Source organism: Mus musculus, chromosome 8 (assembly GCF_000001635.26).
Source record: "Mus musculus strain C57BL/6J chromosome 8, GRCm38.p6 C57BL/6J".
Lineage (NCBI taxonomy): Eukaryota > Metazoa > Chordata > Mammalia > Rodentia > Muridae > Mus > Mus musculus.
The window spans coordinates 90,295,716-90,323,330 of record NC_000074.6 but is presented as its reverse complement, the minus strand read 5'-3'; the positions used below and the strand labels follow the sequence as shown (position 1 = coordinate 90,323,330).

General features: G+C 41.4%; 1 protein-coding gene across 5 annotated transcripts in view; it reads left to right on the top strand.

The window, feature by feature from the left end:
- Tox3 (TOX high mobility group box family member 3) overlaps positions 1–27,615 on the top strand; it is a 101,920-nt gene that overhangs the window by 25,699 nt on the left and 48,606 nt on the right. The window contains exon 1 of one of the 5 annotated variants that reach the window (XM_011248379.3): positions 1,438–26,979. The exons of the other annotated variants lie outside the window; for them this stretch is intronic. Coding sequence (XP_011246681.1) covers positions 26,944–26,979 — 36 coding nt within the window. The 5' untranslated portion in view covers positions 1,438–26,943. Of the gene's footprint in view, positions 1–1,437; positions 26,980–27,615 lie in introns of those variants that run through there. 5 annotated transcript variants of the gene reach the window in all.

Below are 27,615 nucleotides of genomic sequence, written 5' to 3'. Positions count from 1 at the left end.
TCAAACAGATATTAACACCCCCCCACACACACACACATACTTCACAATTACTCCGAGAGGTTTTTCGTCTTTCCTCCATGTAGTACTGCTTGTTCTGAGAGTTAATGCAGACAGTTGAGACATGTTGCTGACAGTTGGAGTAAACACTGGAATTGTGTCTGAGAATGCTGATATTGTGGCTTTGTTAGGACAGATGCCATTAGCAGCAATATAGAGAAAATGTTTTATTAAATACTAATTTCATATGTTATTTAACAAGTAGCTGGCTTTGAACACATTAATCTCTCTTTTTAATTCAAGGTTGATGGTCTGGGTCTTACATATTGTAACCCTGAATAGGCCATTCAATAACTATGCAAAATATCTATTTCTCCCATGGGTATTTGCGCTTTGATATATTCTGATCCTTATTAAATTTAAACAGGATCAAATTTATACAGCTCTGGCAGAGATTTATTAAAATACACTGAATGGACAGCTTGTGGGAGCGCAGCGTACTGTAATAACATATGCCTTTTTACCAGAGAGCAGTAATTATTGAGAATCAAATAAATCTGTAGGAGGTTAAGTATATATGGAAAAGATATCAATTGCAGTTCTTCAAAAACTAGCCTGGAATGTTTGAAGATGTGTTACTGTGAAAAATAATAAATGTCATCTTTTTAGATTCCAAATATTTAGCAGTTTGAAAATGCAGGTTTTAAGGGATGTTTTAAATTCCGAAAAAGGGGGTGGCTCAACATTATCAGAAGTGTTACATGTGTTTAGCATACTCCATCTGCACAGGCACCTGTTTTTCTACTTTGCCCTACTTTTTATTAAACCAAATTGAAAGCACATGTATTCTTCTATGTGGAAGAGCATTTTCTTATTTATTTCTTATTTCTTTTTTTTCCAGAAATCCATGTCTGTTTTGGTTAGTGGTTTGAAAGAAGGGCTATAGATGGCCTAAATAAGAATGTTTTTGATACTCTTAAACACGTTCATGTTTTAAAAATACTATTTTGTTCTTACTCTTGAGTTTCTCTTCATCTTTTCCCAGTGGCCTTGGTGTACTGAGTGTGATCGGGTCACAGTAGTTTCAATTTATTATATGATTTGATGGGATGGTACATCAGAGAACAGTTAGGATTTAATACTGGATTCAAACATAAGGGAAAGTCAATCCTGTATACTCATGGCATGCATATACTCATGGAGCCTCATATATATATATACATATATATATACATGTATATACATATATAATCTTTATTATTTGTATATATACATACATAAATGCACAAATAAACATATATAAATAATATATTGTATATATTATATATACAAATAAACATATATAAATAAAATATATTATATATTTATATATATATACATATACATACACAAATGATAAAAATATGAAAAGAGACATGCCATCTATCCCTTTGGAGTGTGTATGGCATTGACAGTTCCTCTTTCATGATTTAAAACTTCTTCTGACAGGAGCTCGTATGAGCCATTTTCCTTGCTCCATTTATAGATTGGGTGTAGGCTGGCCACCGTTAAGGGGTTATGGCAGGAGGAAGATATTCTGATAAAATACATCCTGCTCTCCAGTACATTCCTCTTCAGCAACTGGCCTCTCTGACTGCCCATTTCTGCTGTAGACATAGAGGCATAGGTGGGTGGCCACTCTCATTTCTTTGTTCTTTAACACACACACACACACACACACACACACACACACACACACACACACACACACACACACACAAAAGTGCATGCATATGCCACCCTGAGGTATCTGGGAACCAAGGGTATGTTTGGGTGGTGGTAGCTAGAGGAGGTGAGTTAAGATAGTCCTGGAAGTCCCCCAGTACCAGTATGAGTCACACTGAGAATTGGCAAGTGACACTGCGGTGGGATGGCTAATCTGTTTTCTGTTTTGTATGGATGATGCCAGACTGAATTCTTTTTAAAGTTACTACTGTGTGTATGGGTCTTGTGCCTGAGAGTATGTCTGTGAACCACATGTATGCCTGGTGCCCAAGAAGTCCTGAGGAAGGCATTGGATTCCCTGTAACTGTAGTTATAGATGGTTTTGAGTTATCATGTGGGTGCTGGGAATAGAATCCAGGTCCACTGGAAGAACATTCAGTGCTTTTAACTGCTGAGCTATCTTTTCAGCTCCAGACTGAAATATTGTACTTACTTTCCCCTAACACTTTGTGGTATGTGGGTATTTTAAAGAGTTAATATTTAATTTATGTGTATGGGTGTACTGGCTATTTTTGTGTCAACTTGACACAGCTGGAGTTATCACAGAGAAAGGAGCTTCAGTTGAGGAAATGCCTCCATGAGATCCAACTGTAAGGCATTTTCTCAATTAGTGATCAAGGGGGAAAGGCCCCTTGTGGGTGGGACCATCTCTGGGCTGGTAGTCTTGGTTCTATAAGAAAGCAGGCTGAGCAAGCCAGGTGAGGCAAGCCAGTAAAGAACATCCCTCCATGGCTTCTGCATCAGCTCCTGCTCCCTGACCTGCTTGAGTTCCAGTCCTGACTTCCTTTCGTGATGAACAGCAGCATGGAAGTGTAAGCCGAATAAACCCTTTCCTCCCCAACTTGCTTCTTGGTCATGATGTTTGTGCAGGAATAGAAACCCTGACTAAGACAATGGGTATTGTATGTATGTGTACCAAGTTACCTTTGCCTGCAGAGGACAGCAGAGGCTATCCAGTCCCCTGGAACTGTGGTTGCAGATAGCTGTTAGCTACCATGCAAGAGCAGGGAGCAGAGCCAGGACCTCTGCTAGAGCAGCCAGTGCTCTTAAGTGCTGAGCCATCTCTCCAGCCCCGTGGTGGAGTCAGTGCACAGAATTACATGGTGGGAGGAGGAATCTACTATGTTAGTTATCATTTACCTACAGGACAGTCTTCCAGTTTCAGGTGCACAGTTTGGTATGTCATGTCTATCATTATTGTTTCTTTCTTTCCCTCTGCTGTCAGTCCTCCACCCCTAAGACATCTCTCTCATAAGTCAACCTGACTTAATTATCACTGTATCCATGCTTCTGTGCAAGTGCTTATGTGCACTCTTAAGCCTTTAGGGGAGAGCATATATGGTTTGCTTTCAAATATTTTACTGTATTTTGGTACTGTTACTGGCAAGAGAAGGAGGTGTCAGGGATTTGGGGTTGAACAAGACTTTATATTATTTGTGGTGAGAAATGATTTGTTGCAATCTGTAGCTGTTGGCAGTTTTTCTACTTCATGGTTCTCACCACAAGAGCTAGGTCTTTCTAGGTACAGTGAATTCATGAATCCACTTTCTTTCACTTGTTAACTAAGGCTTTCATTTGTGTCTGACTGAGGCTGAAGGAAAGCCTACAGTTTGCCTTCCACATAGCTGGCTGGTTCGATAGTGACAAGGCCTTGCCTCCATGTCCAGCTAGTTAGAGCTATAGTAGTATACAAACCTAGAATACAGGTTTTAATCACATCTGTCGGTCGATTAAAAATATTAACTAAGACAGTTTTTTAAAAATTTAAGTGTTTAATGTTAATCTTTGACTGGCTGACTTTCATTCTTGTGAAATTCCAATAATCTGACCTTTGAGGCTTGCTGAAATAGCAATACTTCAGACAAACTTATCCTTTCAGAGCTGAAATTCCTTTATTTTAAATGTGTGAATTTGAATTAAGTGCAGTGTGGGTGTGTGTATGTAAATGATCATGCAAGTTTATTGATGCAGGTTTTAAACAGTAGGGGAAAGGGTACTCCTCACCCCAAGTGACCCTGCTATTAGAAGTTAACCATGGTCGAGAAGTTTGACTGCAGCTTTAAGAAATAAATGGATAATTTATAAACAGTATTGATATTGCTCCATACCAAGTGAAACAGCTAACACAAGTCAGTATACATTGCTATAGCTGTCCTCAGCACCAGCAGAGAGGATCTCAGAAGGGAGATGGGGAGAACCTGTCTTAGATTCTTCTGGCCTTCCTGTTTCAGACTGAGGAGCAGGGTCCCACAACATCATAGATTTCATTGTGTTGTCAGAATCTCTTCCTTCATCTGCATCTCGGCCACTGAATCATTCATTATTAATGACTGTTATCTTCAAACTGAAATGTATCATCATGGAGAGAAAGGAACACCAAATGCGTAATTCCTGGAGAGAGAGTGAAGAATATTTGTGCCAAGCATGACTAAAAGAAGCCATTGAAAAGTCCATGGAGTTCGCTACCTACCCTCGGAAAACAATTTCCGGGATGCTCTGCTCCATGTCAACAAAACCACAAGAGAAACTCAAAGCAACGAGTAAGAAGGATGGAAAACTCAAATCAGGAAAAATTCACAGAATGTGTACCTTCGGAGTCATAGCTAACCAAATTCAACTCTTCAGGACCAAGGACAAGGCACGGCAGATTTACCTTGATTAGATTTACCCTGCCCAGATGTACTTTGCAGCTGGGTGTGCCTGTTTCATTCATCCAGTCACACTAACTATCAAATAGTTAACCGTACAAAATGGAGCAGACTAGATGTACGCTTCGGTGTATCCTCTCGGAACCTTTGGATTAGCTAGCTGTCTCTTCAGGTTCTACCTCGATGCATAATCAGCTTCACCAGTTATACATGAGGTGTGCTATGCAACTGGAGTAGTGGGTTGAGTATCAGTTGGGGTCTCCCTAAAATCAGTCCTGTGGGCTAAATATATACACACTGGCTGTGTCTGTGGTTGAAACTGCACCTAAGATGCAGGAGAAGATGTGCGGTGTTGGGTTGAGAAGGTGCCCACTCAGACCCCAGGAATTTAGAATGTGTTAAAAACTGTGAGTTAAGGAGGTCAAGAAAATGTAATTTTCCCAGATATAAAGATAACCCCAGATTATCCTAAATTACCACTTTATTAGCTTTTTCCATTGCTTACATAACTTAATGTCTCTGAACATGATGTCCTCAAGAATAAGGAGGTAGCAATACCAACCTGAGGTCTATGGTAAAGGTAATGGATGGAGAACATTTGAAAATACATATAAATTCTTTCCCCCCGCCCTCTGTAGTGGTAAATTATGTCTACTGAGCCAGGCTTATGTTCTTCCATCAGATGCTCAGGCTGTCTGGCTCTCAGTGTGCTCAGACACCATCGTCAGATTTCTTTCAAGAAACGTGTGTGTGGGCAAATGCTCTAAAGTGGGCTTCCTGTCATATTTTAAATTTCTTGCTGAGGACCAACACACAAAACTACAACCTAGGAATGTACAGCTTTAAGTGTTTTCATAATTGCCAAAATTTTGTAAGGAGTCAGAAAAGCTGAGTCACAACCCTCCTCACATCTGAAAAGTCTGCGTTCTGGATGCTTCCACTGTGGATCGGACATCCCATCATCTAACCTGTCGTCCATGGCTAGAGGGCAATAGTAGTTTCGGAACAGTTCCCAAATGCCATTTGATGTTTCCTGTACGACCTAACTTGCCTGGAGGCCAGACATGTTTTGGGTCTGGTGCCTTATCCCACATTAAGTGTAGGTCTGCATGCACATTTCAGCTCCTGTTTCATCTGCATTTTTGTACCTATTAACGCATGCCACCGTCCTTGCAAAAAATATTAGTTGTTTGAATGTTTGGGAAGTATGGGACAGGCTCTAGGGATGCCTATAAATTGAATGTACCATATAGTCACCCAGACACTGTGATGAACCACACAGCTCCCAGTGTCATTATTAATCATTAGTTTATCATCAGCCATTGCTTGGAGAATGGCGCTATTCTTAGCAATGGTTGGCCAATGACAGGAGTGAAGGGGGTTTACCTTGTCCATACCTTATTCTTCAGTCCCTTCCACCCTTCAGCAAACTTCTTAAACATCTCTGGTATTTGGTATTCACCTTGGAGAAGCCATCTTAGCTTGCTTGTTTATATCCTTCTTCCTGCCCCTCCTTCCACCTAACTCCTCACCCCCACACATTTTTTTTTTTAACCAAGACACAGTTCTGGTTCTGACTCAGTGCTGTGTTGTCTGTCTGTCTGTCAGGAATGTTCTTCCTAGCCTCTTCTTTTTAAGGCTAACATTCTATTTTCTATGTCTCAGTTCAAAGAACAACTTCCCCTGGCAAGTCTTGTCAAGAATGGCTTGTCCACCAAGTCTCCTTTATTCACATTCTTACTTTGTTTACCTGAAGTCTTAGGTTCTACCTACAACTGTCTTCACTTATCAAGGCATGGGTTGAAGTTGTCTGGGTACATTTGGACAGATGCAGTAGTAGCCGGGATGCAGTTATACAGTTGGTATTTGTGTTGTGAATGAATATGTTGTGGACCAAGGATGCATGTGGTATGTGGAAGACAGATGCTCAGGTTGGTGGGGCATCTGTGAAGTTCTGCATTTGGGTTGCCATCCTTGTAAGCCTGGTGCGTGATCACTCAGGGTTCTAGTCTCCTACTCTTCCATATAGAAACCTCCTGGCAGTTTTGCAACTGTTTCTGGAGCAATCTTTTTATTTTTTTGATGGAACGAAATCAACTCGAGTCATTTGTGTGTCTTAGAATGTTCCATCATTTCTGGAGTGTGGTTGTAAGAAGTATCTTGCTCTTTCTGTGGCCAGATTACACTTTCAGAGGTCAAAGATGAATTGGCAAGCCCAGCCAAACAAATGCAAGCCACAGACCATTGCTCACCCTACCCTGGGGTGGCGAGATGACTGGCGGTATTTGTTTTTAAGACCAGGGACTAGGCAGAATGGTGCTGGAACCCAGAACATCTGATTACAAGTTTCTTTTTCCACAGTGGACCCACCATCTCAGGGATTCATAGTCTACCCTGTCATCTACCAGTTCTTCTGGTGTGAATTCATAATTCTCTAAAAAGTATTAGGGCAGAAATGCTTTAACACACACATAGTATGTTTTTAAACACACATCTGACTTTAAATGTTTAGAATCACCAAACTTCCCAAAGCCTTAAGGGTCATACTTCATGTCCTGTTACTTCACTAGACCTATTTGGGTTAGAGATCCCTGTGTTTATTCTTCCTATAACAAAAATGCAAGGCCATTCTTCATAAAGAAGCATTAGAGAGCAGGAACCCCCAAGTCTACACCTTAGTTCTCCTGATGTGTGTGTGAGTGAGTGAATGAGTGTATGTGTGTGCCTTTGAGTGTTTTCCTTTACACTCCCTCTTTGTATCGTGGATGCCTTTGTAGAAAGCATGCTGTATGGCTTCTGTCTTTGCACTGGGCCCTCGGCCTTGTTCCTGTGTATGGCCATGATGATCTTCTCGGGACACTCAGATGGTCCCAGGACATCTAGTGTGTGCAGGTCCTGGGTCACTTACTTAAGTGTTCTCAGGGTCTCTCTCCAACCATTCCTTACAGTCTGTTTGTTTGCTGAGACCCACATCCTTTCCTGTAGGTCTTGGTTTTTGTTCTTCTTTTCTTCCCCGTCTCTACACACAGAATCAGCAATTCTCCAATTCCTTTGGCGTTCCAATTCCTTTTGCTAGAGAACAGAATTGAAGTCAAACAGAACAAAACATTTGACTGCTAGGAGTCCTATTTCAAAGACTTCTGGATGAAAGAAATGACTTTCTGTGAAGCCATTTCAGGTGAAGAATTAGAAAAGGAATGTATGTACCATTAGGCATATCTAGATACTAGGTCATGAATTCAAATAGCTATTTCACATTTAAGTCCAGCAACCCCAAATCTGTGTTATTTTGTTATAATACATTTCTTCATGAACTCTGACTTCTTAAGACCATAAACATTATGCTGTCTCCTCTTTCTAAACCTCTACATTATCCATCTCTGTCTTGTCCATTACTTTACTGTAATAACTTCACTGATGTAAATATTTTGAGGTTTCTGTTCTTGTTGTAGGAAGAAGAAAAACAAATAAAACACTTTGACTTTTTATAATCTGAGTAGTACCATTTATGCAAAAGCTTAGTATAACTTTCATCTTTCCTTGGTAATGCAGCCATATTTTTTGAGGATCATGGGAAGGGTCAACTCTCCCAGGAAAGAATATGGAGATCTTATATTTACAAATCTATTCTCGCTGTTGCATGTAGAAATATGTCTGGTTTGTGGGAGGGTTAGTACCAAGGGCTTTTTAGAGTCACCTCTTGACGACCAAGGTGCTGGCCATTACTGTACTGTCTTGGGGACATTGCTATGGATCTTAGATGCACAGTTAATTGCATGAGTAGTATGATTATTAGTCATTAGGTTTAATATATTTAAGTTGATGTGCTGAAAGTTTGTTTTTAACCATTGCCCTGCAGCTAATGTGATTATATGTATTTAAGCATTGTGTGCGCACACTCACACATACATATGCATCCACATTAGGCTACATCATCTGGAGGAACTGTGTGTGGGCGTGTGTGATTGGCAAGTGTGAAATTGAATTTAGTATGAGATTTTCTGTCTTAGGTAAAATATTTGAAAGAACGTTGATAGCGAAAAGCTGTCTAGCCTCGGAAACACTGGAACAAGGGGTCTGAATGTTAAAATTTCATTTAAATGGCAAAACACTTAGAACTACGCTGAAGAATTTAGTTTTAGTGGGAAAACTTTAATTTGCCTGTAGTGTGAGGTACAAGTTATTAATTGCACCAAAGATAACATGCTAATTAGAAGGTTCGTGTATGGTTGTCAGAGGTTAACAGTGCACACTGACAGACTTGGAATAGAAACTAATTATATTATGTTCTCTAGAAGGAGTATTTTTACCCACGAATGGAAGATCCCTTATTATAGCCCTGTTTTTTCTTAGCTTGAAAAAGAGTCTTTTAGCTGTTCTTTGTAATGAAGCTGCTGCGATGAGTGTTCACACCAGTGATGAAGGTGTATAAATAGCTTGACTTGCAGCCTCCCCTTCCAGCATAGCCACGGAGACAGTTCACAGAAACGTTATGCATATCTGAAGCCTAGACGCAACACACACAGAGAAGACCTTCTGAACGTTTACCCTGGGTTGAAAGAAAATCACAGCTATCAAGATGTTTTGGAAATATTTCCAATATTCCTTTTTGAAATACCCTATTGATAAGTCTTTTTTTTTGTGTGTGTGATGCATTTGGCTTATGCATCCTCATACTATTTTATGAACTCTAGCCCTATGCGTGCGTGCGTGTGTGCATGCGTGTACGCATGCGTCCCTGCACGCCTATGTGAAGACTTAGTGAGGGATGTCTCAGCTCACCATTTCAAAGAGTTCAGTTCACAGCTGATTTGGCCTGTTGCTTTGATGAAGCATGTGAGCGAGGAAGTCTGCCCTCTCCCTGTGACCGAACTTCCTCCCTGTTGGCCCTCCCTCCTTAATAAGATTTCATCACCGCCCAGTAATGCCACAGACTGGGGTCCAAGCCTTTTAGCACATGAACCTTGGAGTGACATTAAGGATCCCAACCATGGTAATGTGAATGTAAACTATAAAACTTGGATACAGCTTTGAGGTTAGCCAGGCTGTTTAAAGTGATTGCCCATTGGGCCACCACATGGTTTCAGTTAAGGTCATCAGTAGTTGGGAGTCTCTATCTGTGCCCTTTTCACTTGTACCTCAGGTCTTCCCTCCCCTAGACACTTTCTTGACTTGCAGAGTCATGTTGTCTTGGTTTTCTTTATCATGGGACTTGTATGTGTTCATTCCCCAACAGAGTTTCTATTTCCTTTTGTTTTGTTTCTTTCTAGGGCATTATTTCTGCCAACGCCTCACCTCATGCCTACGCCTCTTGATTGTGTTACTTGGTAATACATTCTCACCACCACCTCAGCCCCTGTTGCTGGTTTGTTGTTGTTGTTGTTGGGTTTTTGTTTGTTTGTTTGTTTGTTTTTGTGACAGTGTAGTCCGGGCTGGCCTGGAATTCATAGAAATCTACCTGCTTTTGCCTCCGAAGGCATTGGGATCAAAGGAGTGCGCCACCCCACCCAGCTGGGTTACATTATCTTGACTACTTTTGTCCCTGGATGTTTGGTTTAATTCAGTGCTGGTTTGCCTTGCAAATGTCCTTGTTAGGAGTTTTCTCTTTTCTCTTTACTTGGGAGTGCACCTGTGAGGGTTGGAGGAAGCAGTTCATTCAGGAATATTGAACTGGTTATACTAATCTGTAGTTCTGCATTGAATCTTTCTGTGTTACACATTCTCTCCAAGTTGGGTTTCATTTTAATATCTTCAGATATTTGTATAATTAATCAACAAAATAAACCCCAGAAACATACAATGGAATCTTCCACGGATCCTGTGATTACAGTGCTTAGTCACAGTACCCATTCTCAATAGTTCTGAGCAAGTACTAAACAGGCCATTGATAAACTTTAAGTCCATTCCTAATGTCACAGTTTACCTGGAAGGTGGTTCAGCCAGCAGACTTACTTTCATTTCTTCCTGGGCCTCTTTTTGCCATCGAACAAAATTTGAAGGCATTTGCTTTCAAACAATCTAAACTAGAAGTAGCAAAAATGAAAAATACAAAAGTATTAGTCTTAGTAAAGTGGAGTTAAGATCATGGCCATATGCACGAATTTGTGACACCCTTTGTTCTCAGGGTGTGACCCTTGCACTGACCAGACCTTCTAGTCTCTCATTGCGCTGACAAATGAATAGTGCATATATTTATTTTCCTCAAATCAGGATTTGTAAGTCACATCTGTTGGGTGACTTATTTTGTTTATTAAAATGTGCAATTAAGTGTATTAATGAGTGGGGGATGTCCATGACTTCGTGTTTGTTGTGAAAGCCAGAGCAGGTCTCCTCTTATCTGGTCTCTTCTCTCCTCTCCTCTCCTCATCTCCCCTCCCTTCTCCTCTCTTTCCTTTTATTTTTCCAAGTGAATGCATAAGCAAGAAAGCTATCAAGTTCATTCTATAATTTTTGAAAGATTTTTCTTAAAAAAACTTTTTTCATATAAGACATGTATATGTATACCCCAGTTTCAAATAAGGGAATATCATACATTTTAATATTAATTAAATGTGAACTGGGTTTCAGTCTGTGAGTTGATACCTTCTTTGTTGGAAGGTTTGGGCTCTTGGATTAGAACTCATAGGTCTCAGAGTCTCTGACCAAGGTTTCCATTTACTTAGACCCATCCACTTCCTCTGTGGGGTTACCAATGGTATTGGCTTCTAAAGACCAGAACTTCTTAGATAGAATGGTTAAGGAAGTGGGAGTTCTAAAGAGACCACTAATGTTTGTTTAATGTCTCTTTAATCTCTGGGATGATGATGAGTAACAGGCTGTTTGGGGGATATTCTCTAGTAGCTTCACTAATGTCCGAGCCCAGTGTGAGAATCTTCTCACCTGTACCTTTTGGGGGTTTGAACTATATACATGACTAATATACACGTGGTGAAGAACCCTCTGGTTCTGTGACTATGACACTGTTCAGAAACTTTAAAAGGCCTCCAAACCAGCTGCAGTCCACCCCACCCCATCACTTGCCAGGGTGGGTGGAGATGAAGACTCTGGTAGGCTACATGCCATCATAGGCATGGTTGCATATGTGTTCTGTGTCTCATTTGCGAGTCTGGTTGAGTTTCGGACTTTTGAGACAGTGTCTTATACTGTACCCCAGGCTGTACCCCAGGCTGTACCCCAGGCTGTACCCCAGGCTGGCCCTGGGCTTGAGATGATCCTTCTCCTATAACCTGTAGAAGCCTCTATACCTGATGGGCGTTTACCTTTTTACTCTTTTCTCTTTCTTCACTTTGGAACTGTCCTCCTACTTGGGGCTAGACTTCCTAACCACCCTGCTTATTTTCATCGTTTAGCATAGTATTAGTTAACTTTGCTTGCTTCTATTACATGGTATCTGACAGAATCAACTTAAAGGATGGAGAGTTTTATTTTCATTTACCTGAAAATCAGAGGGTTCAGGACACGGCTTCTTGAACAAGGCGCTGTGGTGCAGGAATGTGTGCTGGATGAAAACATCTCCCTGTTGCTAGAGAGGAAGCAGAAAGAAAGTCCATATAGGAATGAGAAAGCGATGTAATCCCAAGGATATTTCCCCCCTGACCTACTTCCTCCAGGCCTCACCTCCCGCCTTAACACCACCACCCACTAATGCCATCATGTTATGAACCCTTCGAGGGCTTAATCAACTGATTATTGTAACTTTGATGATCTAATTGTTCCTGGAAATATCAGAGATACACCCAGAGGTTTGATCATTCATCTCCCATGCAGCCTTTCATCTAATCAAATTGGCAGTCAGATTACCACTCACAGACAGCTGGGTATTTATATGCCCGGACAACAGATAAGGACTACTGTGTCTCAGGCAAAATACAATTGAGACTTGATACCGAGAGGGGCTTTGAACATTGCTCAATTTGGGAAAACAGAACAGTTTTAATCGCTTCTCCCCAGATTTTTGGTTATATATAAAAGCTTCAGAGTTTAACATGGATGGAGGCTCTTCACTGGCAGTGATTGGAATTTTGGAACATCAAGTTTAAGCTAAAACTCATCACCCAGCTTACAGTTAGGCTAAGAAAAAGGTTGGGATAATCCTAGGGGTCTTGAGTTCTTCACTGTATATAAAATTATTAGCTGATTTGATGCAATTTTGGCTGTTCTGTAATCTCCACAATACACTTGAGTTCACCGGATGGAAACCAAAGCAGTTAGCTTTTTTTATTTTTGTGGCCAAGCCTGGCCATCAGATATATGAAAATCCAATCTGCTGACTATGTGGTCTACGCTAATCTGAATTACTTTTATACTCTAAGATTGACTTTGTTTAATGCTTGTTTGCAGTCTGGCATCCAGAGGTTATTGTAGCTGAAGAAAGAAGCAAGCAAGTAAACAAGTGGACCCTTTCAGGACGGCGTCAGCAGGGGCATTTTCTTTTTCTTTTTCTCTTTCTCTCTCTCTCTCTCTTTCTCTTTCTCTTTCTCTTTCTCTTTCTCTTTCTCTTTCTCTTTCTCTTTCTTTTTCCTTTCCTTTCCTTTCCTTTCTTTGTTTTGTATTTTTGAGACAGGGTTTCTCTGTATAGCCCTGACTGTCCTGGAACTCACTTTGTAGACCAGGCTGGCCTTGAACTCAGAAATCCGCCTGCCTTTGCCTCCCAAGTGCTGGGATTAAAGGCGTGCACCACCATGCCCGCTGGACATTTTCAATGGCAGTGTGGCTGGGAAAAATCAGTCACTTGGTGCTTCATTCCATTGGGTTGATTCGGATCTTAGCTGTATTGCCACTGAGGGTGACAGAGGAAGGGAGAGCAGGAGGGATCCCAGGTGATGTCTACCTTACCCACTTGATTTTCCTTTAATTGGTCTTGCCTTGCTTCTTTAAAAGCTGTTGGTTTTTGGATGCATTTTAGGCATACATCTGTTGGAATCACTTCAGGTCACTTCTCTGGGTATTTGCCCTGCCCATCCATCCCTCACTGATCTTTGCCTGGTCCATCCCATTGGCCTCTAAGAGCCTCCTGAAACCACAGTCATTGCTGATGTGAAACAAAGGTTTGTTGCAGCCTTCAGACCTCATCTTGGCTCTGACATCTCACTCTGACAGGGAGAGTATAGAGATGGCCTTGCGCTCAGCTGGTGGTGTGCTCGGATTCGTATGTGCATGACCACTTCCCGCTTCTCCTCATTTCCAAGCGTGAGCTTCTAAGAGGAACAAATGGAAGCATCCTCACTTTCCCCGTGCAGCAAACTGTGTTGCACGACCTGGAATAGCTGACATATGTTGCCCTCATGTTCAATTTCCCTAAAAGATGCTTCCTGATCTTTGGATTGTCGTGACCCATAACTTATTAAATATCTCATACGGTAGTGAGTGTGGAGGGGATGCGACTGTGGGAGAGCAGATGCCAGAAGAGGACTCCTTGATTTGAACAACAACAGAAAAGCAGACCCCAGAGTGATGGCTATATTCTGTGATGTATCTGTTATTACCTGCCATGGTGGGCTTATTTGAATTCAATGACATGCTTGTTCTCCGAGTATTGCATTACAATATCAGAGCTGGCTAATTTATTTATAGTGTGTGTTGCTATAGCCTTTTTCTTTTCGATTCGTTCAAATGTTAATAGCTCCTTTTAACCTTTCTAAAGTTTTTAAATGAAAGTACAATTACATCGTTTCTTCTCCCCTTTCGTCCTTCCTATGCCACCCATAACTTCTCTCCCTTGCTCCATCTCAAATTCACAGCCTCTTTATATTTATTTATTATTGCTTTATACACACACACACACACACACACACACACACACAGCCTACTGAGTCCATTTAGTGCTGCATTTATGCGCATGATTTCAGGAAAGATAACTTGGTATTGGATAACTAATAAAGAGCTCATTCCTGTGGATGGCTAATTGTCTCCCTTTCAGCTGTCTTTAGTTGCCTGTGCTTGTCTGTCTAAGGCTGGGGGCCCTGTGAGGATGTCCCCTTCCGCATCAGCATATTAATCCGTGTTGTCCTGGTTCAGGTCTCATTTAGATAACTAATTAGGCCACTAAATTGTTAAAGTATCGTGTGCATAGCTTCTCTGTCAGTTCTCGGAGAGCCAGTCGTATGCAGGCCTCTCAGTCCTGTGGCTCTCCCAGTCTCTCTGCCCTCTTCCATGATGTCCCCTGAGGCTTCGGTGCAGGAGCTGTGGTTTATGTGTATCCACTGGGGATGGACACCCCATGATTGGTCGCTCTCCGAGTTCTGACCAGTGCGGGCTCTTTAATGGTCTCTATCTACATTCTCAATACTTACCCGTAGACCACAGATCAGAGTAGCTCTCATCCCTCACAAATAGCTGCTCTTTTTATTCACTTCCCGTTTCTTATTCCTTGGGAGTTGCGAGGTGGAGGCTGTATAGGCTTTTCTCTAGAAAACCTGAGAGAACTGTTTAAATACCAATTATGTCTTCCTGTTGTCCTTCATTTTTATAAAGCATTGTTCTTGAATTGGAAACTAAGGTGACATTTTGCCATCTCCCTCACTCATTTACTCAAAGTGGGTATCAGCTCAGCTCAGGCTGATGTTGTGCTGGGTGTTGTGTGATCTCGCTGGTTGTAAGCCAGAAGTTAATAGTAGAAGTTGGAGTGGGAGTGTGTGGTAGGTGGGGTTACATGTGACTATGTTAACTAGTCTATGCATATTCATGAGTGCAGCCCTGACCTTTGAGATGCTATGGGTCAGCACCATCACATCTTAGTTTTACCAGCAGAGAAACTGACACCAGAAGATCACACGCTGTTCTGGAAGCCAGCTCTGCTCAGCTTCATGGCCTTTCTTTCTTCATTATGCATTTTTTTCATGCTTGTCAGTTTTCTTTAATGAACAAAGGTAGTTGTCATTATAGACCATCATCAATAACATCTTTAGAAAAATAAGTATTTTAAATCAACACTAGAAAATCCAGCTCAGGGATGGTTCCTTGATTTTATAAATACAATTTTATTCGAACGCAGCTCCACTCAGCGATTCATTGTCTGTCTTCCGTGTTGCTTTCACATAAGGGCTCAGTAGTTGCAACAGAGACCAGATGCTCCGTGGAACCTGCATTCTTTGGTCCTTTAAGACAAAGTTTATTAAACTCTGGTTTAAAGTAGTACTTGAGAGCCAGGCATGATGGAACATGACTATAATCCCAACATTTTGGGGCTGAGACAGGAAGATCAAGAGTCTGAGGCCAGCCTGGGCTACTTGAAACATTGTATCAGTAAGCCAAAATTGTATTTATTATGAGAAGTGATATTATTTTGATAGTGTGTTTAAAAGTTTCCCAGACACTGATGGTCTTTTCATTGTCCTGAGACAGGGATTCACTCTAGGTTCTTCTGCTATTTACTAAACTGGCCTTAAACTCACGGTCATTCTCCTGCCTCGACTTCATGAGTGCTGAGATTACAAGTATGGACCACCAAAACCAGCTTCCAGGTGTTGAGTTCTGAGGTTCAGTCTTCATCAGCATCAAGTTGATGTTTGTTGTAAAAAAGAATTTATAACATTTAAAAACCCTCTACATTTAGTTTTGTTAGAAGTTGTATTTGAGAGAAATTTCTGGATTTTTTTTTATTCTGACAAATTAATATGGTTGAAAATCAATGTAAAGATTTTCTGAAAAAACTTTTCAGCTTCTTATTATATATTGTGCCCGGTCAACCAATGGGCAATTTTTTTTTTTGCTCTTGAGATACTTTTTTCAATATGTGCATCTGGTGAAAATAGGCTTTTGTATTTTGACAGGAATTTGTTATTTTCTAGAAGACCCTCTTTTGGAGGATGTGTAATCCGTATTGTTCATGTTGCTGGTTGTCTTGTGGAAGCTGAATTTCTGGCCACATGAAAGGAAAAGGCTCTTTACAAATGGAGGGGCGCTTGATGCATGGACTCTAGTTAGGGTTCTGTTGCTGTGGTAAACACCATGAACAAATGCTGTGAGCATGTTTATTTTGGAGTACAGTTCGCAGTCCATCACTGGCGGAAATCGGGGCAGGAACTTAAGGCAGGAACCTGGAGGCAGGAATTGAAGCAGAGACCGTATAGGAATGCTGCTTACCGGCTTGCTCGCCATGGCTTGCTCAGCCAGCTTGGATGTACAAGCCATGACCACCTGCCCAGAGGCAGCACCATCTAGTCTAATGGAGGCCTTTTCTTAATTGATGTTCTTTTTCTCTCAGATGACCCCAGTTTTTGTCAAGTTGGCAAACAAGTAACCAGGACACTGACTTACGTTGGAATCTTGTTCCTGGATGGCTTCGGTTTTCTTTTTTTGTGTTCCAGGTCAATACTAGGTGCTCAGGAGGTGCTTATGTGTCTGGTGGGCTTGGAGGGGTGTTTTAGTAAGGAACAGACTTGCATTGTACGAGAAGCAGTGTGTCGCCAAGCCACTCGGCGACATGTGGGTTCTTCCTTCTGACTTGACGTAAGTCCAGTTTGCTGGAGGCTTTGATGGCCTCTTAATCTTCTCTCTTGTCCTTTTATCTCAGGTAGTGACCAGTAGTAAGTGTCGCTGGCAGCTTTAGTTGGTTATCGAGTTGCCCTGCAAAGTCCATCTAAGCTACGGCAGGTTGTTAAAAGAAGCCCGTTCAACTCAGTAGGTTGAGGCAGTAAGAGACAATACTTTCCCCAGTTTGATCCACACAGCTCAAGAAGGTTCCATCAGAATTGGAACAGAGAGTTTGCTAATGATCTGATGTTTCTGTAATTCTTTTTCTATTAATATTTTTGGTATGTTTTGACATAGGTATAACAAAGCAGTATAGATGGTGTATGTCACCTATCAGTAAACAAAGCTGTTGTGTGACAGAGCTCCTAGTTCAAGAAAGACAATGCAGTAGCTCAGAGTAGACTGAAGAGCCGGTTGATATGCATCATCAAGTGGCCTTGGCCAAAGTCTTTTCTTTCTCTCTCTGTAGAATGGGTATAGTGGTTTTTGTGAATATAGAAAGCTCTGTGAACTATGCTGCCACATGGATATATGCAGATGTTAATCGCCACTTGCAGATAGGAAAATCCTCAGATGAGCTGTGTGACGATTACTGAATACTACTTTGTTAAGTTTAAGACTTCAGAATTGCCTCGTTCTTAATTGGAGTGCAGACGTTCTTGTTTGTAACTGTAGAGCAGTTCCATAGTTAATCAGGCTGGACACTGAACCCATAGGCGCAGATGGGGCTGGTAAACTATATTATCTGAGGCACATGGTTTTCCATATTTTAACATGTCTGCAGTTGAATTTAATCTTATGATCCACAGGGTCATAGGTTTTATGAAATACCATGGTTTCGACCTCATAAGATTCTTCTCAAGGATAAAAGGGGTGATTAATGGGAAATGTACAATACCTACCCCCTAGAAACTGCTTAATAAATATTAATTTAACATTTTATGATTATTGTTATTATTTATTATATTGGGTTTTCTATTGTTCTGAAAGGGAAGAGAGAAGGCAAAACACAGCAGTGGTTGGAGGGTTTTGAAGACCAGCCATGACAGAACTACAATTTCAGGTTTCATTGTTCTTCGCTCTTAGAAGAACCTCTGTGGTGTTCAGTTTGGGAGGCAGGGAAGCATTTTGGAGCACTGCAGACATCTCTGTGAAGCATCACCGTGTTGTGCTATTGGTTTAAATGATGGAGCACTGGTGATGTGGTTCCAGTAACTGTCACTCAGCGGAGCACTGGTTATTGTAAGTCTGTGCCAGGAGTCAACATCTGTGCTGAGGAGGCAATATATACAGGCCACACCTGCCATTTCTGTTTGGCATACAGTTTCATGTCTTCCAATAATGAAAATGCATACACACAAAAGTGAAACGTATATACGTAAGGTAAAATATGACATTGTCTGACTTATTTCGCCAAGTAAACACTAATACGTTTATTTTTGAACTATGTACAATTTGGCATAATCACTTTTGTATGGAAAAGACAAGCATGCTCAGCCATCACTTTGTGCCAGTGGCTCAAGTGTTCAAGGCTAGAGATGGCTGCCTGTCAGGGTGTCTTGCTTATCTCAGGTTGGTCACTCTCAGACCCGGATGGAGGCTAGCCTTGGAAAGAGACTTTGGAAAAGGCAGCGTGTCTTTGCCAGTGCTTGAGGTGGCAGTGGGCTTAGCAACATCTCCACTCACCCTCTACCTGTTAGGACATGGAAATCCTGTGGAAATCATGGGGGAGGTCAATAGAAGCACAGGGTCCAGGTATGCACTGTTCTGTCAAGTGAGGATATCCTGCAGTGGGTCATGGGTTCTGCGTACTACTGGGAGTGGGGATAGGGGTCACAAGTAACCACATGGAGACTTCGCATCCCTGTTATTTGAGTTGAGGAAGTGAGGCTCTTTCCTCCAAAATCCTTAGGCTTGTTTATTTTACATTTTGTTTGCTGTTGATCTTTTGAACCGGTCTGGTCCTTACGAATTGAATTCTTCATACTCTTTCTACTGTTAGCTCACTTATGGTTTTGCTTTGAAATCAGTAAACCTTGTGTTTTTGCCACACTTCCACAAAGTTTTACTTAACATTGTGTGTACCTGGAAACTTGTCTTGAAGGGATGTCTCTCCAGGAATACGCAAGGTCTGCATCTCGCAGGTCATTTAAAAGTAAATGCCGCCTGGCTTCGTGCGAGCAGCTGTGTGAATCGCCGGGACTCTGGTGTGGAACACCTAATTCCCTTCTGTTGCTTACTGGCTTTCTAATTTTACCCCTGTGATCATAGTTGTAAAACCTAATTTCCAAAGGGTCTTGTGAATCCTATTAGTAGCTCTGTGTTATAATAGCAATTTTATATTGCATTGGTATTCATTTTCACTATTATGGAATAATCAAATCAGCACCTCTCTTATTCTGCCGTCGAAATAGAAAATAATGGGGCTGTAATGTAGAACTGCTAATGTGATGGAGCTCGCTCATTGTGTTAGGGGAAGAATGTCCTCCTTTCTTGTTCCAGCTCACTTGAAACTGTGATTGAGGAAGGAAATGGAAGGCATTTCTACATCTGTGATAAGGCCCTGCGAACATCCTTCGTTTGAATACGTAATTGTCTTTTGATGGCTCTGGGTACTCATAGGCACACCTGGAGGACATTCCCTGCCATGGTGGCCAATGAGCTGGCAACAGGGTTGCTGTGTGGACCGGTTTTTGTGCTGTGGTTTCTCTTTTAATCATGAGGAACATTTGATGTCTCTTTGCTTGCGGAGGAATTATGCCCTCTACCTTGCTCATCAAGGCCTTCATCTACTTTGTTTTGTTGTTGGTGGGTTCCCCCCCCCCTTCTCTCTTTTTAAAATCATGAAGAACATATTTAGGCTACATCATTAGAGACTTCCTCCATCCCTGCAGGTCTGAGTTGACAGGGATGTTGGGAGGCAGGTCAAGTGACTGCCTAATGAAGATGAATGAAGAAAATTGCGGGGACCAGGATCATGCTGGGGCTCCCAGCTCAGGTTGTTGGAAGTGTGATGGAATCTCATCGCTTCATTTATCAGTGTCATATTTGGGCTAAAAGTGAGCGGTATTGTTCTCATCTCTCCCAGATGGATAGGTCAACTTTAATATTTATTGCTCATGTAGAACATTTGTTTGATGTATTTCCATTAGCTAGGCAATAATAGAAAAGCAGTGGAGAGAGACAGGAAACAGTTCCCTTCCTATTTAGTTGAAATACAGCACACGCTAGTGTGTAACTACGGCCCGAAGTGCCCTGGATTCCCGCCCCCCTTCGGCTGATGACGTGATTGTATATATTAAAGAGTCCCATGGAAATAAAGGGAGCAGCATGAATATAATACCCATTGAGAGCAGCTGGCGGCGTATAAATTGTGTTGTCTTTTGAATTTCACGATTTGGTCATGTAATTGGCGAGTTTTTCTTGGCTGTATATTCAATTCTTGGTCTAATATCGTATTTTAGAATGGGAGTAATGCGTAGTGGATTGCTTCATCCTCTGGGCTCTATGGTGAATCTCAAGAAAGCTAAAATTTTCTAGAGAGAGAACAATTTGTTTTCAGTAGTGGAATCATGTTGATTATTTTCTTTGTATATTTGTGGGAAGGAATATCTTGTTACCAAAACCCATATGTTTAGAATATATGAAAGGTAAGACCCTAAGTATTGAAAACGGTGGCCTCTGTGAGAGCAGCTAGCTCCCCATTTATCAGCCGATGTTCACATTTTGCAGTAATCTGAATGTTGGAGTATTATTTTCTACCCTGGAACAAACCTAGCTCTTTGTGAGGTAGGTGTTGTCTTAAGCGCAACGCAAACATCTTAGCCATATGTTTCTATAATTTAAATTAATTTGGTACAGTCATACTGTTAATCTTCAGCGACTTGTTGATTGGCATTTTGCAGACATATTTCTGGAAGGCTCCCAGTGCCGTTTTTCTGCAGCCTTTCTGGCAGTAGCAAGGAGCAACATTTCCACAAATTGGAATCTTGTACAGCACTGGGAAGCGAGCCAAGATTTAAATTAGACAATAACCTCTGCTCTGTATATAGCTCCCATTCTTCAGCTGTAGGCAGAGTGATTTGTTTAATACAGTCAGCCCTGTACCATATAATAGACTGATGTATGAGTCACTCCTTGGCAATGTGTGTTGCTTAAATTTATATAGATTGAACAACTGGTTGGTAATGTACTTAGTTACAGTGCTACAAACAATAACTATTAGGAGAACTGAAACTGCCTCTGCAAGGGCCATGCTGGGGAGGTGTTTGGGAGGATCCTGAAGGGCTGTGATTTTTAGAATGATTCTCCTTTTGAGGCTAAGAGACTTCTACTTCATAAACACGAGTGTGCTGCTTTTATTTATTTATTTTTTTAAAAAGCAAAGCAGCCATAAAAGTTTTATGTTATAGTTTTCTGTTTCTCATTTTCTATTTGTTGAAAATTGAATTGGGAGAACCTAATTTGCTTCAAAAATTAAACTAAACATCAGCCTGCTTTTGGGGCAAGACCATTTGGTTGTGGTTTTGCATGTGTGCCTGTGAGTGTTTAAACATTAGCTGTTTCTTTTAAAGGAATATCCGTGTAGATGTGTATTTAACCATGTTTTCCAGGTTGGGCCGTGTCCCTGGCCTTAGCTGTTCACATGCTGAAAGAGACCTTTCTGAACAAAGATCTTTTCTTTAGAGAAGAGCTTGTGTTCCAAGTTCAGTTCATGTTTATTTAAAAGATTAAAATCATTAGACCAGATCTCACTCTTTTTTTTTTTTGCCTTCTTTGGGGTCCAAAAGAAAATTGATTTTGCGTTCCGTGAGAGTGGGGTCTGAAAGAGTATATTCAGGGATACACAAACAGAGGCGATGTAGAAATCTCTGTGTGCAGCTGAACAAAGCAATTCTGTTTTTACCACTGAGCATTTGCTGAGTCTGGGTGTGAAATGTTCTGAACAGAATTGTCACCTGTCTTATGAAAGCACTTCTTTTTTAAGGCAAAGGATCATTATAATCTGAAATATTTTAATGCTTTTGTTGTCGTTGTTGTTTTGGCTTTTGGGGGGGATTTCTTTTTTTTTTTTTTTTTTTTACCTCTGCCAACTGGAGCATTTATAAAATAACATATTCTGTAAATATTGAACAATACAAAGACATCTTTCATAACAGTTTATAGTATGCTGCCTGTGCTCGGTGGGAGCCAGGCAGTAGTTAGTGGCAAATGATATGCCAATCAAAAATTATTATTACGAGTGTAACCTGCTGTAATGCTGTGTCTTATCTGGAAGTGTCAACTTGATAGAAGCCAACTCTTTGTCTTTTAGAGTTAAGCTCTTGTTTGCCCTCAGTTAATTCTGTCTCCCAAAGGCTCATTTGAATTGCATGAAGGATAATCTGCTTGACAGTTTTATACATTTAAACAATCTTGATTATATGGTATTTTACATGTTTTTAAAGCTCCCAGTTACAATTTTATGTAGGCTTTTAAAGAAGTCTTTAGTCTGAAAAGGAATGAGCGAAATCGATAGGTAGAATCTGATCCACCTGAGCATCATTCAGTGGAACTGGATAGGGGCTCTTCTCCGGGGTGCTGTTGTGTGAACATTGATGAGGGGTGGCAGCATGCTCAGAATCGCTTCTACTAAAACGTTAATGAATAAATGAAAGAAAACATAGTATCCTAGTTTCAGTGCGCTGGATGGAGGTTGAAGGCAGTCTTCTGCCTGCTCCCCCATGACTTAAATTGGATAATGTCTAGATGAGTTTTGGTTTAGGATCAAGTACCCTGCTGCAAGACTTTGGAGAGTGTCTGTGTGTTAGCTGTCCTCTGGAAGGGCGTGGGTGCACATCATGCTGTGGGACGTTATGAGCTCACCATCTGGTACCAGGCACACTGGCTTCAAATCCACGACCTACCACAGGGTCATGTACTAGGTGAGTTTTGAACAAGATGGAACCCAGCCTCTCTTAAAATCTGCACCGGTACACGGCGGGGAAGGCAATGCTTTCCCTCCAGTGTCCCCATTAAGGTGAGATGAACTGCATGGTCAGCATGTGCTGCAGTTGCTGTGGTGTGTGCCTTTCCAGCTCTAGGGCCATGGAGACCTGGAACAGGGGTCTAGAGACATTTCTTTACTGCCTTTTTCTTTTTTCTTTTTTTTTTTCACTGCCAAACTGCTAGGTGGTCGTTGTCGGGAAATCACATTGCTGTTCTTAACCCTTGAAGGAAAGGAATTTGGAGAAGGAAAAAAAAAAAAAAGGAATTGGGCCTTGAGGGAAAAAGAAGCTGCTAGGTGGGATTTGAACCCTTACCCTTGATTTGAATGCAGGGGGCAGTAGAAATGTAATAGAGGTCTATCTCTTGTTCACTTATGAGAATAACTTCTTCCCAGAAGACCTGTTAGTTCCCCTCCCAGGAGAGTGCTGAGGACAGGGTAAGAGATGAGGGACTGAATCTACGAAGCTAGTTTACCTCTCCCCACTAGCACAGATCTGAGGCGGATGGCTTGCCGCGAGTAAGATGCCAACTGAAAACCCCTGCCCTCCACAATCTCCTGTTGAGGCTGGTGAAGTAACTGCCCTGAGTAAACATTGATTGGTGGAGATAGCGCAAGTGATGTCACCAGATGCAAGTGAGCACAGCCTGTTGTGGACTCTATGCAAGGGCTGAGAGGAGCACATTGTGATGGTTCAGATTAGCCACTGGTAAGGACCTGCAGTGTGTAAGCAATGAAATGTAATACAAGTGTAGTCTTTGTCTGCTTAGAGACATGGATGTTGCTCTGGCTATCTGTCAGTGGGCACACAGACTAATAGTTACTCTACATTCTTAATTTAAATTTTTTTAGATTACAATACAATCACATTATAATTATGTTTCTTCTTCCCATTCCTCCCTCCAACCCCTCACTTGTCCCCCAACTTGTGCTTTCTTTCAAATTCATTTCCTCTTTTTTCTTTTATTGCTCTCTCTCTCTCTCTCTCTCTCTCTCTCTCTCTCTCTCTCTTTCTGTGTGTGTGTGTGTGTTTGTATATAGCCTGCTCAGTTTATCTAATGTCATTTATATGTAAATGTTTTCATGGTTGGCCATTGCATATTGGTTAACCAATTGCTACCCTCTTTCCTAGGGAAGACTTTTTCTGATATCCCCACCCCATGCTAGCTTGTCTATTACATCACCCATGTTAAAGTCTTATCAGTTAAGTAGTCATATCAGTGAGACTTCAAGGTATTGCTTCTGATATTTCTAGGAGACAGTATCTCATGGTAAACTCCCTGTTCTTCTGGCTCTTCGAATTTCCCAACCTCTCTTCCACAATGATCCCCAAGTCTTATGTGCAGGAGCTCTACTGTAGATGTATCAGTTGGGTTGGGCTCTACAGTTGGGTTCTGCATCTTGATGGCTCCTAATTTTCTTTACTGGCCCTCATCTGTTGCAAAGAGATTTCCTCAATGAAGCATTACACTTGGAGACAGGTTTGAACTATATGGCTCTAGATCTCACTATGTGGATCCGGCTAGCCTCAAACTTATAGGAATCTGCCTATCCTTGCCTCCTGCCTCCTGAGTGGTGGCCTTAAATCTGTAATCATTTGTTAGGTGTCTATACCCAGCTTGAGAGGAAGGTGAAATGGAAGTCAGAGAGATCACACCTGCTTCTCAGCTTCTTGGGTCCTGTCTTAGATTTCCATTGCTGTGAAGATACACCATGACCAAGGCAACTCTTATAAAAGAAAACATTTCATTGAGGCTGGCTTACAGTTTCAGAGGTCTAGTCCTTTATCATCATGGCAGGAAGTATGGCATCATGAAGGCAGACATGGTGCTGGAGGAGCTGAGAGTTCTACATCTTGAACTGAAGGCAGCCAGAAGGAGACTGTCTTCCACAAGCAGCCAGGAGGAGATTCTAGTTCCCCCACTGGGAGAAGTAGCATATGAAACCTTAAAGCCCACCCCTACAGTGACAAAGTTCCTCCGACAAGGCCAGACCTACACCAACAAAGCCACACCTCCTGTGGGTCAAACATTCAAACACATGAGTCTATGGGGGCAAACCTATTCAAACTACCACAGGCCCCAAAGTGAGATTTGTGTTTCATTCACTTTGCATTCTGCAAGAACTAATTGCGTGGCTTACCTGGCCCAGAAGCAAAAAAACAAAACAAAACAAAACAAAACAAAGACAAAAACAAAAAAGAAAACAAAACAACAACAACAATAACAAAAACAAAAAACAAAAAACAAAAAACAAAAAACAAAAAAACGGTGGCATCAGGATCAGACCCTGCACCATAGAAAGAGGACTGACCCTCCAGAAAATATCAAGCTGTACCTGCAGCAATGAACAAGCATGTCGCTTTGTCAGAATTCAAGATTTCTTTGGGGAAATGGAAGAAGCAAAGTCAAAATTATTCTTACAGTTGTGGATTATTCTTACACTAATGGATTTTAGTTAGAATAGGATTATTAGTCAGAAAAACCCCCGTTCTTCTAATATATGAAACTTGAACCGTTGAGTGTTGGTGAGGTTGACTGTTTAACCAGCAGATGTTCACAGGGAGAATTAAAAACAACGAGAAAGTGTCTCTTGTATTGATGCTAAACATCAAGGGTGTGGCAGGGACTAAGAAGTCACCTGACTAATTGTGTGCTTAAGCTGTCTGGGGGTTGGGAGATAATCCCTTCTCTTCTTTCAGAGAAATAAGGAGACTCTGTAGGAAAGGTTTCATTTCAAGAGGAGACAAAGGCTGCCTGGCTGAGAAGGCCTGTTCTCTAAGATACTATGGGTTTGGGGAAAATGTGACCTTTTCTTGTGAGACGAAGGTTTAGGGAGGGACAGACAAAAGTGTTTAGGCTTGTCAAATATTTATAACCAATTGTCTCTCTTTATTCTTGCCAGTAGTAATTCTCCTCCGGTGATACTTGGTTTAAAATGTGCTCGGTTGCTTCTCATCAGCAGTTTATTTATTTACCCATTTACTTATTTCTTTTTAATCTCTCCTGGGAACTCACCGTGACTACTTTCATTTTATAGTTGAGTGTATGCACATGCGGAATTTGAGTAAAAATTGAAGCCCTTCCCCAGTAGAGTGACATTTTGGAAAGGAAGGCGGTGGGGGTGAGTGTGGAAGTCATCCTTGGTAGAAGCACATCATGGGGTGTGGCTCTGCATGCATGTGCACGGGGGTGGGGGTGGGGCACAGCTGTATTGCTAGACAGTCTCCTGTCTATTTCTCCCTTGCACTGTATTCTTCATCAACTGTTTTGTTGCTTTGAGACAGGATCTCACTGTGTGGCTCAGGCTGGCTTAGAATTCACAGTCTACTAGCCACCATGATTGTATACAAGGTTTTCTGAAGTTTCTGTTCCCAGGTATCTTTGCCCCAGTTTTAAGTCATTGGCTTCAGATACCTACTGGAGCGGGTCACATGTGTGAGGGTTGCTGGGGTCTGTCTCCTCTCTGGGTGTTCTACTGGCTCCACTGGTGAATGTAAACGGGACACTTGACCTGTGACTATCAAGAAGGAAACCCACCCGTTTTGCCTTCAGAAATATTCTTTTGATCTGACTGTTCACAGAAAATAAGCCGGATGGTCTTTTTTTGTTGTTCTTCCCTCCCCTAAGTCTATCTTACGACTCACGAAAAGAAATTGGAGATTGAGAGGATCTTGTGTTCAGGGGCAAAAATTAAAGATGCTTTCCTCAACTCTCAAATCAAAAAACCAAGATAAGGCCTTTTGATATCTGCCTAGGTGGAGCCCAGATGATTGAACTAGGAAGGGGCAGGGGTGGAGTGGCGCATAGCTTCCTTTTGATTGTCTCCTGGTCCATAGGCTTCAGAATTGATATGAAAATGTAGGTTCTATATGAAAGTGAAATTTAAGGAATACATTTATCTCTAGTTCCAAAAGTCACAATAACAGCACTATCAAGAATCCCCTCAAACTCTATGCCATAATTTGACACTGAAACTCATCATGCTCATTTGTTTTGAGAGATATGATTTATTAGGTCAGGAACAACTGACTGAGTCAGACTACAAGGACCGGCCCTTCTGATTGGAGTCCTCATGGGGCAGCATCTTGCCTCTGCTCGGAGTTGCATGGTACGTAGCTCAGAACACTGCTTGGTGCGTAGTCTGGAACTCTTTCTTTCTGGACAAGTGAGAAAACGTTCAGAAAAATTACAGTGGGATATCAAAACCTGTCAGGGTGTGGTCTCTGTGAAACCCAATCAAAGTATTTATGATCTGCTTCTCTTTCCCAAGGAAGGGCGTAACACTGCTAGTCACTCACAGGGTCAGCTTTCTATTGTGCACGATGTACTTAGCACCTCCATACCTTGTGCACAGTGTGTCATAGTGAAATCACAAGACCACACAAAGAGGTGCAACTTCATAGAGACATTCATCTTTTATTATCGGTGGGTGGGGCAAACAGATCAGGCTAAAATTCCACAAATACATACAAAGTCACAACCTGAAAAACGTAAGCAAGATCACATTCACTGACAATCAGCTCTTCATAAATGTGAATACTTGTTAGAAAGAGCACATATCAAGTTCTTTTCTGACTGCATATCTAAATGTAAAAAATTCTCTCTCTCTTTTTAACACAAAATTGAGACCATGTCATGAGTTTAACTGCTCAGAGATCCACTCAGGCCACCTAGCAGAGATTTTTTTTTTAAAAAAGCCAATCACTGGAGGAGAACCTGGGATGTGGGAAAGAAAGCTGAGTAT